The sequence below is a fragment of the Talpa europaea genome (genome assembly GCF_964194135.1).
Source record: "Talpa europaea genome assembly, chromosome: 1".
NCBI lineage: Eukaryota > Metazoa > Chordata > Mammalia > Eulipotyphla > Talpidae > Talpa > Talpa europaea.
In genome coordinates this window covers 149,255,564-149,268,967 of record NC_140073.1, presented here as the reverse complement: position 1 = coordinate 149,268,967, position 13,404 = coordinate 149,255,564, and the positions used below count along the sequence as shown (strand labels likewise).

Below are 13,404 nucleotides of genomic sequence, written 5' to 3'. Positions count from 1 at the left end.
ATCTCAAGTGGGTGCAAAATCCAAAAATGATTGTAAAGTGCTCTTTTCAGCTATTCAAATAGGAACACAGTCTTATCCCAGGAAACAAGGACTCAGAGTAGACTCTCTCACATAAGGGAAAAAGTTAAATCTAAAAATTCTGCATTTACTATAATGTACCTGCTCATCTAACAGATGCCAACAAATGACTTGGAGGAAGAAATCTGTTTAGAGCAAAAGACAGCTAGTGGGGTTTGTAAATATCCAGTGACAGTGGATCAGAAGGACTTCTGCTTTGAGGAATCCCAGCAGCCAACATAAAGCAGTTACAGAATATAGCAGCGTTTGCTCCCAGCGGTTATTTTTATAGCCTCTTGCTATTTTGCTCACAGTTTTCAAAAGAAGCTTCCTCAGTCTCCATACGTAGACAAGGAACGATCACTAGTTCTTTTGACCTGACTCACAGATCTCTGTGTTATAGGTAGAGGGATGCGAGAAGCTCAGATCTGGGTGTGTGTATGTGCTTCAACTAGATCTCCTTAGTGTGGGGGAATAGCCGGTGGCAGTGGCAAAGGGGAAGCTTATTAGACAAGTAGACGGCGTCTATATAAGGCACTATTGTTGGGACTGACTGGTCCAGTGAGAGCTTATCATCAGGATCACCATCTTCAGTGCAGAATCGGAAGTGTTTGCTGGAGTGGCTTTTTGGGATGGCATGAAAATGTCTTATTTGATTTTCTTTATGGTAATTAAAACAAACTGGGAGAGAGGGAGAGAGATAGAGTGACAGAGAGGAAGGAAGACAAGGTTGGGGATGGAGACTATTTAAGAGAGAGGGTCACCACTGTAAGCTGATGATCACAGGAGACTTTCTGAGGAAGAGACGTTTAAGTAAAGGCCTGAGGTAGCTTAGGAAGGAGCCACAGGGATACCTGTGACCATTCATTTCCAGCTTGTAGGTCTGTGCTCACTTGGCAGTCAGCTGGACCTAGACCCATAAATGTGTTGAGAAAGAGAAGACAAGGCTCTGAAACAAAAACCTCCACGAAACCCACACGGTGTTAACCCCCCACCCTCTCCTCTTGTCACTCCCTCCTTTTCCATCTGTAGCCTGAATCCTGCTTCCAGCGAGGATGTGAAAGACATCTTGAGCTAGTTAGCAGCCTTGCTTCTCCTAACCTTCGAAACTCCCAGAATGTTGGGAACCCGTCACGTGGAAATAACTCTCCTGATTTGTCTCCTGTCTGTATCCATGATGCACATTACTGCCTTGGCACCAAGACCCCCTAACAAAAGCCTATAGAGCTGACCCTCCCTGACCTGACCCAGGAGTGGGCATGGGGCCCCTTCATAGTGCCCCTTCCTCAGGACTCCCTTCTCGGTGGTCGTGGAGACCAGTCCTCGTGGACGCATGCCTTAAACCATCTTTATAGTCTGTGCAGTGCTCTATGGACTGACCATGGTTTTTTCAGCGCCTGTGGCAGCTGGCAAAACTACTATTAAGTAGACCCATCCTGCAGGTGGAGGAAGCAAATCTCAAGACAATCTGGTGACTGTCTCCCGCGGCCATCATCTTTCGAATAAATCTCTCTCATGTTTAATCTAATCAAGCATTTCCTAATCCCAAGGCATCTAAATGTTTATCACACACATCTAGAAGGAAAAGGATTGACTGCATGCCTACATTTCACATGTATGTATCAATTATATAAGTCTTATCAATAGCTAATATTTCAAAACACAATATACATATGGAACAAGGTTCATCGTTAAGCACAAAAATATAAGTCCCCTATTTATTCTTCCATTACTTAACAAAAACATACTGAGAACCTTCAGGATGCCAGAAAAGACAGTGGATGAAAATACCCACCTGTGTGAAGCAGAGAGAATAGTGGAAGAAGACAGACCATAAGTAAAAGTAAAATACAAGCGCTGCCTGCTAGTGGAGTGCTGCAGAGAAAATTAAAAGCGGGAGGGACAGCCAAGTGAGTTGGAAGGGAGATTTGTGCTTTTAAATAACCCCAGAGAGGGCCTCCGCAGTGGTGCAGCAGGTTGAGCACAGTGCTGTGAAGTTGTCCGCAGCCTCTGCAGCACCAGTTCAATTCCCGGCTGGCCAGCGAGATGCCCACATGGCACGGCAGACCCCTCCTGTCTCACCTGCCAGTCCCCTCAGCAGTGCTTTTGGTCCATCTGCCTGTTCTGCTCCCCGCTCTGTCTCTGGTGAATTCTCTCACCCTCCTGCGCCTCTGGCCTGTACCCCAGTGCTTATATAAGTAAATGAATCTTTAAAAAATAAATAAATAACCCCAGAAAATGTAAGTAAGGATCTAAAGATTACAGAATTGACTCTTTGTGCTATTTGACATGGGAAATCAAGGTGTCCACCTCAATGTATTTATTGGAAAAGCATAGTTTATTTTTTTGAAACCAGTATAAGTAGAATTTCAATCTTGCCCCCTTGTGCAGTGGTGATCATCTTGGGTACCCCCTCCAGAAGCCCATCAACTTTCTCTACACTTACTTGAGTGACTGCTTAAGCAGAATCCTCAGATCTCAGGTATATGATTACAGTTTCCTTTGGGATGGAGTCAAAATGCTAAAATTTGGATGGATGTTTCAGTGATAGGTGCGGAGCTGTCCCATAAAGTAATTCTCTGGGTTAATCTTCCTTCGGTTCTAGAGGTGATTTTGTATCCGATGGCTATGTAGTCACGAGCAATTCCAAAGTCATTTTGCATTTTGGTCCTTCTTGAAAGCAGCTTTCCGAGAAGACACATTCACCGAACAGCTGGTAGGTAGTTAGTCACAGGAAGTGGTAATTTGTGGGTTTTCTTTTCCTTTCTGTTGAGATGTCTTACTGTAGCACGAGTATTTCCCTTTTTATCAGAAGAGAAAGATTTGCTTAGCCTGGTGAAGCATAGAAGAAAGAGCTTTAATGAAATTGATATTTTAAAATATTTTTGCAACTTAAAGAAGAGCGATACGATGAGCTTCCGAGGAAAGGTTTTTAAACGAGAGTCCAGTGAATTTCGGAAGAAGAGACGCACTGTGAGGAGAGTCAATCAAGGAGAAATCCACAGGTTTAGCTCTGTAGGTATTCGAATTTCAATGTGTGTTTTCCTTCTTTCCTTCAACATTTTTTTTTCAAGAGGACTAGCAGTTTGGTTTCACAGCTTTGCCTCTTTTTTTTTTGCCCCGATAAATTTTTTTCTAGATCTTTCTGCCACTTAGCACTTGTATAATCAGACTGCAAATGGGGATGAGGTTGTAAATTCTATTGAAAAAGCGATTGCAACTAAAAATCAACAAATGTGAAAAAAAAGACTAGCTCTAGAGTGAAATTCTAACACAGACTATAGATAAAGTCCTACCTAGAACAGAATAGTCTATTGGACTCATAAATATCATCTCCATTTTAGTTACATCACTATTTTCAACTACTTTCATTGTTACTTTAGAGCATATAATAGGGAGATTTAAATAGCTAAACCGTTATTAGAACATTTGGAATATTGGAATTACTTGCATCGCTACCTTAAGTTGCTTGAGACACAGGATTTAATTAGTTGGATGATGGCTAGAATAGGCATTTTCCTTTTTAAAGAAAAGCTTGTATCATCTCAACTGGGAACCCTCTTGGTAACTTGCATATGGTTGTGTTTTTAAGAAATATGTTTCATTATGTGCCACTCATTACTTGTTTTAAAATTCTTAGAATAGCTCAATCTATCAACAAGAATGCAAACAAGTATTCAACTTAATGAGTTAAGGAAGAGAGAGAAAGTTGATGGTTTACAATTGAAAGCTTTGGTTTTCTTTACTGCTAAAAATGTCTCTGCCTTATTATTGCTCACAAACAAAACTAGAACCCTGGAATCTTCTTATTGCAGAATTCTAGATTGTTCTGTTTGAAAATTACCGATGGTTGACTATGGGAGTTGTGGTTCGCGTGTAACATGGGGGACTGCTGCAGTGACATGTGGGGTAGCTCTTAATATAGGAATGTTCTTTTTTTACAGGGTGACTTAGTTTTGCTTGCTTGCTTCAGGTGAGAGGTTCTCATCCTCTGTGCTATTCTTACTGGGGTCTCTGTTGGACCAGCTGTCTTGTGTATTGTACGATGTTGACAACATCCTTAACTTCTATCCAGTAGTGGCAAATTCTTCCCAGTTGTGACATAAAAAAAAGTCTCTAAATACTGTCAAATGTCTGCTGCGACAGCTGGTGATCACCTGGTTAAGAACCATTGCTCTGGGGATAAAGAATCTTTTTGTTTTTCTTTCTGGCTTATTTCACTGAGCATGATTCCCTCCAGCCCCATCCATGTTGCTGCAAGCAACTATAAACCAGCGACACACTGTGGGGATGTGGGGGTTGAGAAGGGAATAGGATCAAAACAAGGGTGGTGGGAATTGTATGGGGACTATAACCAAAGTGAAAATGCATACATTGTGAAAAAATGAAAAATGGAAAATATATATAAAATTTAAAATTTTTTAAAAAAATAACCTTTTTGTTCATATGAATATCTTCAACCTAGCAACAGAGTGGCTTTTCAAAAAATTCATATATATATTTTATATATATATTTACATATACTATATATGTGTGTTATATACTATATATTGTATACGTACATCATATTCACCTGAAAATATATACCTGATAACATAACGATTATATATGAATAGTCTTTTAATGAATATGAATAATCAAATGATAGCCACTCAGCCCTTGATAGGCCATATTCAAGTCCAGGAATACTATATACAAGTAATAATGGTTCTCTTTAAACCTACAATCTATTTGGTGGTAATTTATATGAGCAGAATTTTCTAGAGACCTGGCTGATGACATTGTTTGGTCCATTGCTGTCTCGCCTTTGAAGTAATGCATGTCCCTTGGGGACAGACCAAGAGATGAGATGGGACCCTCCCCCTGTTCCCTTGGGGCACACCAGGGTCTTCCCCTAGGGCTTTGGGACTAGAACATGCAGATCCTGCATGTAACCTCTTGTTCCCCACTGGCATCAAGAGCTCAGTTTTATCTTCCTACTAGCCCCATAAGAGCCTCATTCGGTCACTGACTATCAGCCTCATCAGGAGCCTAACTGCTTGAAACACTTGTTTGGTTTGAGCTTATTTTTACCTTTAGACTGAACCAAGGAACATAATTTCCTTGCTGCTTTTCTCTCCATGGAATGAAGAACTACCGAGGGTTATGCCATTGAAATTTGTAGTAACCACTAAAAGAGGCAATACCAGCAGAAGGGAACACGCCTATCTTAGACCACATGCACAGCTTGGCAACAGGACAGTCCCTGGTGTCTCACCATAGAATGAAGCTAATCACTGCATGAATTATCTTAATTGAATTTGAAGGTATTGCTACTAAGAACTATGAAGAAACCAGCCACTCAGAACCTAGTGTTTTCCCACAGCATTCAGTAGCTGTGCATTCACATTTAATTAAGATCATTCATACAGTGATTAGCTTTCTTCTTTGAAAGGCACTGGGGACTTTCCAGCTACTGTTGCCTGCTTTTTGGTCGTTTTAAGATAGGCATATCTACTTTCACAGGTCAGCTCTTCTGTGGAGTTGGGGATTGTTCGGTCCTTCCTTAAGTAATACTCTGAGATGTGTTTTTCATTTGGGGAAAAGGAGGATCCCAGACAGTGACACACATAAATCGAATTCTAAGGGTCCTTTGAACACTCTGTCCTGCCGTCTCTATGACCTTGGGCAAATGACTTAGATCCTTAGGTTCCTCTTCCAGAAAATGTCCCTCATTTCACCTGCCCTGTCTTTTAAGATTGTTTTTTTGGAATTCAAACTTGACCATGTGTATTCTGAACATGACTTAACACTGTAAAAAGTCATGATTTCCAAGCATTATGTGGTATAATATCAAGAAAAATGTCTCCATTTTCCAAAGGAAGAAGGACGTAGCTATGTGAGACCCTCTTTTTTAGTGACCGTGATACTGAAGCTTCCGTCTTACAGGTGACACCTTTGACCTGGGAGATTTTTGTCTGTGGCAGAACCACTCAGTACACACAATTCTAAATTGTATCACATTGAGCGCTGATGATGGGGGGAGGGAGACAGATTGCTCTAAGTGTTGATGGAGTTTGCCTTAGACCATCTTTTCTCTTCCAGCTTAGCAAAATCACACCCTAAGCCAGAGTAGACTTTCCCCAGCACACTCACCTAAGTTTTCCAAAAGTTCAAACTAGACAGGCTTGATGGGTGATAATGAAGAAGCAATTTCAGTGACAAAATGCCCAACAAATGGGGATAGGCCTAGAGTAAGTTTAGGGAGTAAAGGGGTGATTTTCTGGGAACTTTTGTATATATTCATATGTTGTAGTGACAGGAGAAGTAATGATTGCTGGAGGTAACTGTCATGGTTTTCTGTTTTTATAATGATCATATGTATTTTGAAGTCAACATGTTTCTTACTCTGGGGCAAATTTAAAAGTGGTTTGATTTCATGGTAATCAGGAATGTTGATCCAGAACTCTGTGGCTTCCTAGAAGGTGTACAATCCAAATTGTATACTCATATGATTCAAATTGATAATCTTGTTTTTTCTGTTTTCTTCACATGTTGTTTAAAGCCATTCTACCCTCTTGGAGTTTTTGATCTTTTTGGAAGTTCCCTTCATTAATCCAATTTTCAAGTGTATTTTTTAAAAAACACCTTCATATATTTTAATGCACTTATAAAGGACAAGCATACAATGTGAGAATGTAAATGCATGAGAAAAAAAGTTCAAGGGAAATTAAATTTACTTGTTAGAACATCAGGTGCAAACTACTTTCCTTAATTTTTAAAATTCATAAGGTATACTGTGGTTGATGATTTTCTTTTCAACTTTCTATTTTTATTTTTTTTTTAATCCAAATCATCCAGTTTGATCTCTGACGCATAGGAAGTCAATAAAATGATCGTTTCCTTTCTAAGTTGCATGTCCTAATTTGGAAAGATTAAATACACGATTAAACTGGACTATTATGAAAACCATCTGTACAATCAGAAAACATGCAAAATATGTTTAAATAAATGTGAATTATTTTTAAGTTGTTACTGATTTAGGGATCATTAATTGCAGGAATTCTAAGAATTTGGAAAACTTTGGCTATACAGAACCATTCTTCCTCTACTCTGGTTAGCATTTTTTAAAAAGATTTATTTATTTACTCATACAAGAGATGGGGTGTAGGCCAGAGGTGCAGGGGGGTGAGAGGGTTCACCAGAGACAGAGTGGGGAGCAGAACAGGCAGATCTACTGAAATACCCTGCTGAGGGGAGACAGGAGAGGTCTGCTGCACCATGTGGGTCACCTCCCTGGCCAGGGATCAAACTCAGGCTGCAGTGGCTGGCAATAGCTTGATAGCACTGAGACTGTAACCCCTGTGCCACCAGGGAGGCCTCTTGGTAGCATTTTAATAGAAAATTGGAAATGAAAACTATACACAGATGAGCAAATCCGAGGTCTTTAGCATGTGTCCCACACGCCTTCCTTTATAAAGTGCACTGTGATATGATCTTTCAAGTTCATTCTTTATCCTTTACGCGTCTGTGTTAATGTGAACAGCCTCCCTCCCAGGTCACCTGTGCTTCCTTGAAAGCCAGCACAGGATGGGGTCCCGTGAACCAGAGTTTTGGTTCCAGGAGTGATAAGAGGAGGCTGGCCTAGGGTGAATACACAACAGAAGCAGGGACGAAAATGATAATGGACAAGCTGGAGAGAGCAAAGCAGCAGGCATAATTGGAGGGATCTGGACTCAATCTGGACCACAGAAATGGAGAAGTATAAACTGAAACCTGATGTGACCTTAAAATCTAGCCACCATCCCAGGACCTTGGGTGTGGCTGCAGCACAGGGCAGAGTCATTTCGGGTGTCAGGTACTGCAGAAACACTCAACATACAGGCGCACCTTGGAGCTACCTTTGTGGATTGGGTTCCAGACCATTGCAGTAAAACAAGTCATGTGACTTTTTGGTTCCAAGTGCACAGACAAGTCATGTTTACACTACGCTGTAGTTTATAAAGTGTACAAAAGTGTTATGTCTAAAGAACAATAAACACACTTTAATTTAACAATATTTCATTCCTAAAAAATGCTGTCCATCACCTGAGCTTTCAGCAAGTCAGGATCTTCCTGCTGTTGGAGGATCTTATAAAAACACCAATATCTGCAAAGTGTAATAAAGCAAAGCACAATAAAATGAGGTATGCTTGCACCTGCAATGACTTGATTTCCTCGAGGTTGATAAGAGAGAGAGGAGTTACACCATAAGAGCAGTGAGGTTGGGAAAACTGCCACATCAGGCAGCGTTAACTCCATGATGCCCTTCACTGCCACCCACCTTCCCACCCAGAGTGGGAGGTGGCCTTTGCAGAGATGTAGAACCCCGTTGACAGGAAGCAACACCATGGTCCTATCAACTCATTTTATTTCTCCAGTGGTGGCAATGGTACAAAATATTCTGAATTTAGAGATGACCACAACATGTGGCAATTTTCCATCATGGTACTTGACGCAAACATCTAGCATTTACTATCCGGTACCTTAACATGTCTTTTAATTTTCTTTTCTTGATCCTCTTTACCCAGGTATCTTTATGTCCTCTGCCCCTTTCTCTTCCTTCCCTGAGATGCCCAGTGAACCTCACACTGGCCAGCTGGCCGTCTAGTGTCTTTCATGGCAGAAACTCAAAAAGGGAGCAGGAATAGTACCCCAAATGCAAATTATTTCAGATCTTCCCAATGAGAAAAAAATAATTTTTTTTCTTTTCCTGCAAGGCCATGATCTTTGCTGATGGTGTAGCTGGATGGAGTAGAGTGAAGTCAATTGGAGTGGAGTGGTATAGGATGGAGTAGGGTGGAGTAGACCTTGGGCTTCATGCTGATCTGGGTTGAAATATAAGCTCCTGCACCCACTTGCTGAACTGGCCCTCAATATCCAAGTTTCTGCATTTGTAATGTAAATCAATGATGATCTCTTCGAGATTTGACATTAATAGTCAATGAAAATGTTGAATGCTTACAATCATCCCTGCTATTTGATCATGATAGCGGCAGTAAAAAAACAATAGCTATTATTAACATTTATGGGGTAAATGATAAAAGCATTTGTGTCTATTGTTACTGTTAAATTATTTGGTGTGTCTGTGTTATTCCTACAAGCGTATATATATATATATATATATATATATATATATGAGTTTGTTTTAATATAACGTAGTGAGTGGGATCTTCAGATGAAAGTGGCAGCATGAAGGAAGCTGAGCTGAGACTAGCAGTGGCTTACAGAAGTGTGGTTGGAGTATACTCTAGGGCTCCGGCAGTACTTTCCATACAATGAGATACCTTCTAAAGAGAGAAAAATCGTAGTATGTGACAGTGTCAGCAAGGAAAGTAAATATTGACATAAATATATTTTTTGAGCTCCGGTTGCTCTGGTGTTGAAGGAGTGGGGATAACTTGAATATGGTAGAAAATTAGAGATCAGGGTTGTAATGAGTTTATCACCTTGGAAAACCAAGGAGGTACATGGTCCCCCACCCCCCAGGTTGTGTGAGGGCTGGTGTGTTTTTATAGAATTCATTAGTAATACATGAGTTTACTACACTTAATGCCTGTACTTCAAGGAGTCTTTGACTATGAGAGGTTCTGCTTCAAGACCGTTTAAATTCAAATAAAGTTGAGAAAATAATAGCCTCTTATTATGGATGCTGCTCCTTGTATGATATCATATTAGATTTGTTTAGTTTTGAGCAGTAAAATCCTACTTAGTAAACACCTACTGTCTAGAGAAGGTTACAGAAGGAAAAATGGATAGACAGGCTGGGAAAAGAATAGAAATGGACTACCAGCAGCTCAGGGCAGTGGGAAAGAGGGGTGATCTTGGTGTTTGGAGCCAGTGGATAGTCTTGTGGGATTTGAGCTTCTCGAGATTCAGATTTCTGGGGTCAGGGCTGCATGGCCTTCTGGGGGTGCCATGCCCTTGACTACAGAAAAGTAGACCCTTTTAATCATACTCACAACAACTGCTTCTTATGGGGAAGGGGCAGAAGTCAGTCCTCAAAAGGAAATTAAGATACTATCACTAAAAAAAAAAAAAAGAACAGGTGTTGAATAGGCAAAAAAACAGCAAATACCTACTATGTATCTTCAGTTTCAAGTGGCCGAAGTTAAAACAAGAAATAAAAGAATGAGCTCTACGTTAAAAATATAGAGCTCTTGACAGAACTGTTTGCATTTGTGTGTGTGACACGTGTACACACACATACACAAACATACACACACACCCCCACACTCATTCTTGCCCTGTTAGTGAAAGTTCATCTGTGTGACTGGTAAGATACTAAAATAGCATCAGAGGTTAAGCTGGAGGCAGCTTTCATCACAGACTTCATCTAAATTAATCTAAAATTCCCAGCAGTTTGCTCTAAGGCATTAATTTCCCTGGTGTCAGGCAGACTTGTAATTGGGTTGTGATGTATTTTTAATGATATTTATTATCTTCCAAGTGTTTCTAGAAAACTAAATGAGACATGTAATTTAATTTGATTTGGATCTTCTTGGATATTTTCTACTTCTTTTACAAGTACCAGTATTAGACTGAGAAGAAACCACTTTTCATGTTTAATTTTCAATGTTATACAAAATCCTGTAAATTTAGGCACATCCTAAGAGAGAGAGAGAGAGAGAGAGAGAGAGAGAGAGAGAGAGAGAGAGAGTGAGAGATGGCCAAATATGTGTGGAAAGATTTTAATTCAATTTGAACGTGTGCCTTCCATCAGTGATCCCATAAATGTCACTTGTGTCCTTGCCATCAAAATGATGTTATGGATTATCAATGTGAAATATTTTGTTTTTCTAAATATTATTTTTTGTGTGGACTATAATGATTACGCATCCTTTCTATCTGCAAAGGGCTTTGTAGTTTGCCATGTTTATCCTGCCTTATTTCATTGTAATGGACTAAGACATTTAAAGAGTTACTACTGGTTGATTTCTTCTGAGATCCATGTCCATTTGGTTACCAAGGGAACCATTTCCAAACTCGCCTTAATCTGAGCTTATCCAGCTGTTGCAGTTCACTCTGATTTTGCTAGTGATTTTCCTTTCTCATGAAGCTGTGCAGTTCAAGAAGAGAAAGGTTAAAGGGTCAGCATCAGATAGCTTATTCTTTACTAATTCATTTCCTTTTTGGTAAGAAAAGCTTGTCTTGCTTTCTGCAGCCCAAACATGGGGGAGCTTGTCCGGTGGAACTCCCTTTGATGAAAGACTGAGTTAAATCTGTCACACGACCTGGGGCCGACAGCTGTGGCCAGGGGCCCAGCTGTATGGGTTCTCTCCAATTTTCTCGTTTGTTTTAAATGCAAGTCGTGTGGAAGTTGATTCCAGGCCAATTGCATTGAGGCCAAAAGTTCCTGGATTAAGTTAAGTTCTAAAGGATCTATGTGTCATTTAGATCTTTTATTTCCTCTAAGAAATTTAATCAATTATCCTGATAACACCGAAATTAGTTGACAGCTGTGTTGTTTCTAATTTGTTTTGGAGATCTCGAGATTGGAATTCTTTTTAGGGTCTCTCTAAAGACCCCGTGGATCCTCACTCTGCATTATGGGAAGATGTGAAAAGAATGTTTAAATAATTGGCACGTCATGTCCTCATAGGCTCTACTGTGTTGGCCCTAAAGTAAATATCTGTTTTTGTTTATTTATTTTTCTGTGTCATTAGCCATGATGAATAGTTTTTGTAAAGTGAAGAGATAGGATTAATTCTGTTGTGAATATTTGAGTTACAATGTGAGGGTTGAGGATGATGGGGAAGTGCCAGCAACCGTGATGAGAGGCACTGCAGTCACAGAAAGAATATAAAACTTCTCCAGGGAAGGGGATAAGCTCTTTTCAGAATAAATATTTCTTGAAAGGAGCAGCTTTCTGAAAAGGAGAACCATGAGCAAAGGTTCATTTGGACAGACAAAAGCAAACCTCGTATTGAGTAACTACAGCTTGACTCCCCCATCACACATGGAATTTAGGGCACAGTCGTGTGGCCCCCAAACACTGGGGACCAGCTGTGGAGCTATTTGTCCCTTCCTCACACCATCAACCCCTTCCCAGATGAGGCCTCAGCGATCTCTTGGCTCCCAGGGTCGAGAACGCTGGCCTATAGGTGCCTTATGGAAGCATGTTCTGAGTGTCTGCCATTTGGTTCTCTAGATATTTCTATTTGCAAAGCTAATGAGTGTAATACTAAACTAATCCTAAATTGAACTTGTTTCTTTTGATCTTGAAGTATAAATACATGAAAATATTTCCAACATGGATACTCAAGGAAAATGAAACGTGGAATTTCAAAATCACTTTCTTTTGCTGATATATGTAACTAGGTAGATAGTCTCCCTTCTTCCATGGGGCCTAGAGCACCCTGACTGGTTTGGGAGATACACCAATAAGATGCTTCTCCCCATTTTTAAAAATTTCAGTGACTTTCCTTATGTCATTAGGAACATATGACTAGATGCATCAGTTACCAAGATTTACTTGGGTTTCTTTTAAGGAAATGTAGATAATAAACATAAAAGCATATAGCACAATTCCTACTAAATGAAGAGTTTAGTGTCATCAGTTTCACTGGTTGGTTTGACTTGGTTTTGGGATATGTTTTTTGTTAAAATGTGGGTGATTTTCAATTATTTTCAAATCAAGACAATCTGTATTCATCTGACATGTGATGGTTCACTTAACCTCTTCACATACTTCATCTCTTTGATCCTTATACCAACATTACCATAAGCAGGAAGTTGCCCTTTTATTCATTTAAGACAATGCTAGCTAAGTTTTGACTTAAATAATTTGTCCAGGTTTTATAACTGGTTGGTAAAAGACCCTCAATTTCCAACTAGTCAGCCTGGCTTCTGATCTTTTGTGACAGGGACAGGTGGATAGAGGTCCCTAAGTAGCTTACCACATGTTTATGTTTCTCTACAGAACTCAAAGTACTTCTATTAATACCTTACTAGTTGTTGTTTTTTTTTTCTTTTTTTGCTGACACTGGCTTCTGAAGCCATATACAAGGTCTGCATTTTTTCCCCTGATCTCCTTTCCCCAGTGCTTTATGTATCTTTTTTTTTTAATTACTTGAAGCTATTAGTGGTTGAACTTCCAAGTGAAGTTCCCACTGTGATTTTCTAATTTCCCTCTCTGGTAGATTTTCAAAGGCTAAACAATTTTAAAATCAGACATCTCCCCAGTGTTTCCATGGAGGCAGGGTGGTTTTGAAATTCCAAATATTTTCTTTCTCCACAATGAAAGCAATACATGTTCATTATAGAAAATTTGGAAAATGTGCATCGTCAAACTAGCCAAGTCCTAAATATCATAATCCTATTCACATA

General features: G+C 39.8%; 1 protein-coding gene across 2 annotated transcripts in view; it reads left to right on the top strand.

The window, feature by feature from the left end:
• The window catches only part of DOCK10 (dedicator of cytokinesis 10), a gene marked incomplete at its 5' end in the record, with an annotated part of 193,040 nt that overhangs the window by 31,441 nt on the left and 148,195 nt on the right, over positions 1-13,404 (top strand). Inside the window, one exon of one of the 2 annotated variants that reach the window (XM_084243251.1) lies at positions 2,968-3,072. The exons of the other annotated variant lie outside the window; for it this stretch is intronic. Within the exon in view, the coding sequence (XP_084099377.1) occupies positions 2,968-3,072 (105 nt within the window). Of the gene's footprint in view, positions 1-2,967; positions 3,073-13,404 lie in introns of those variants that run through there. 2 annotated transcript variants of the gene reach the window in all.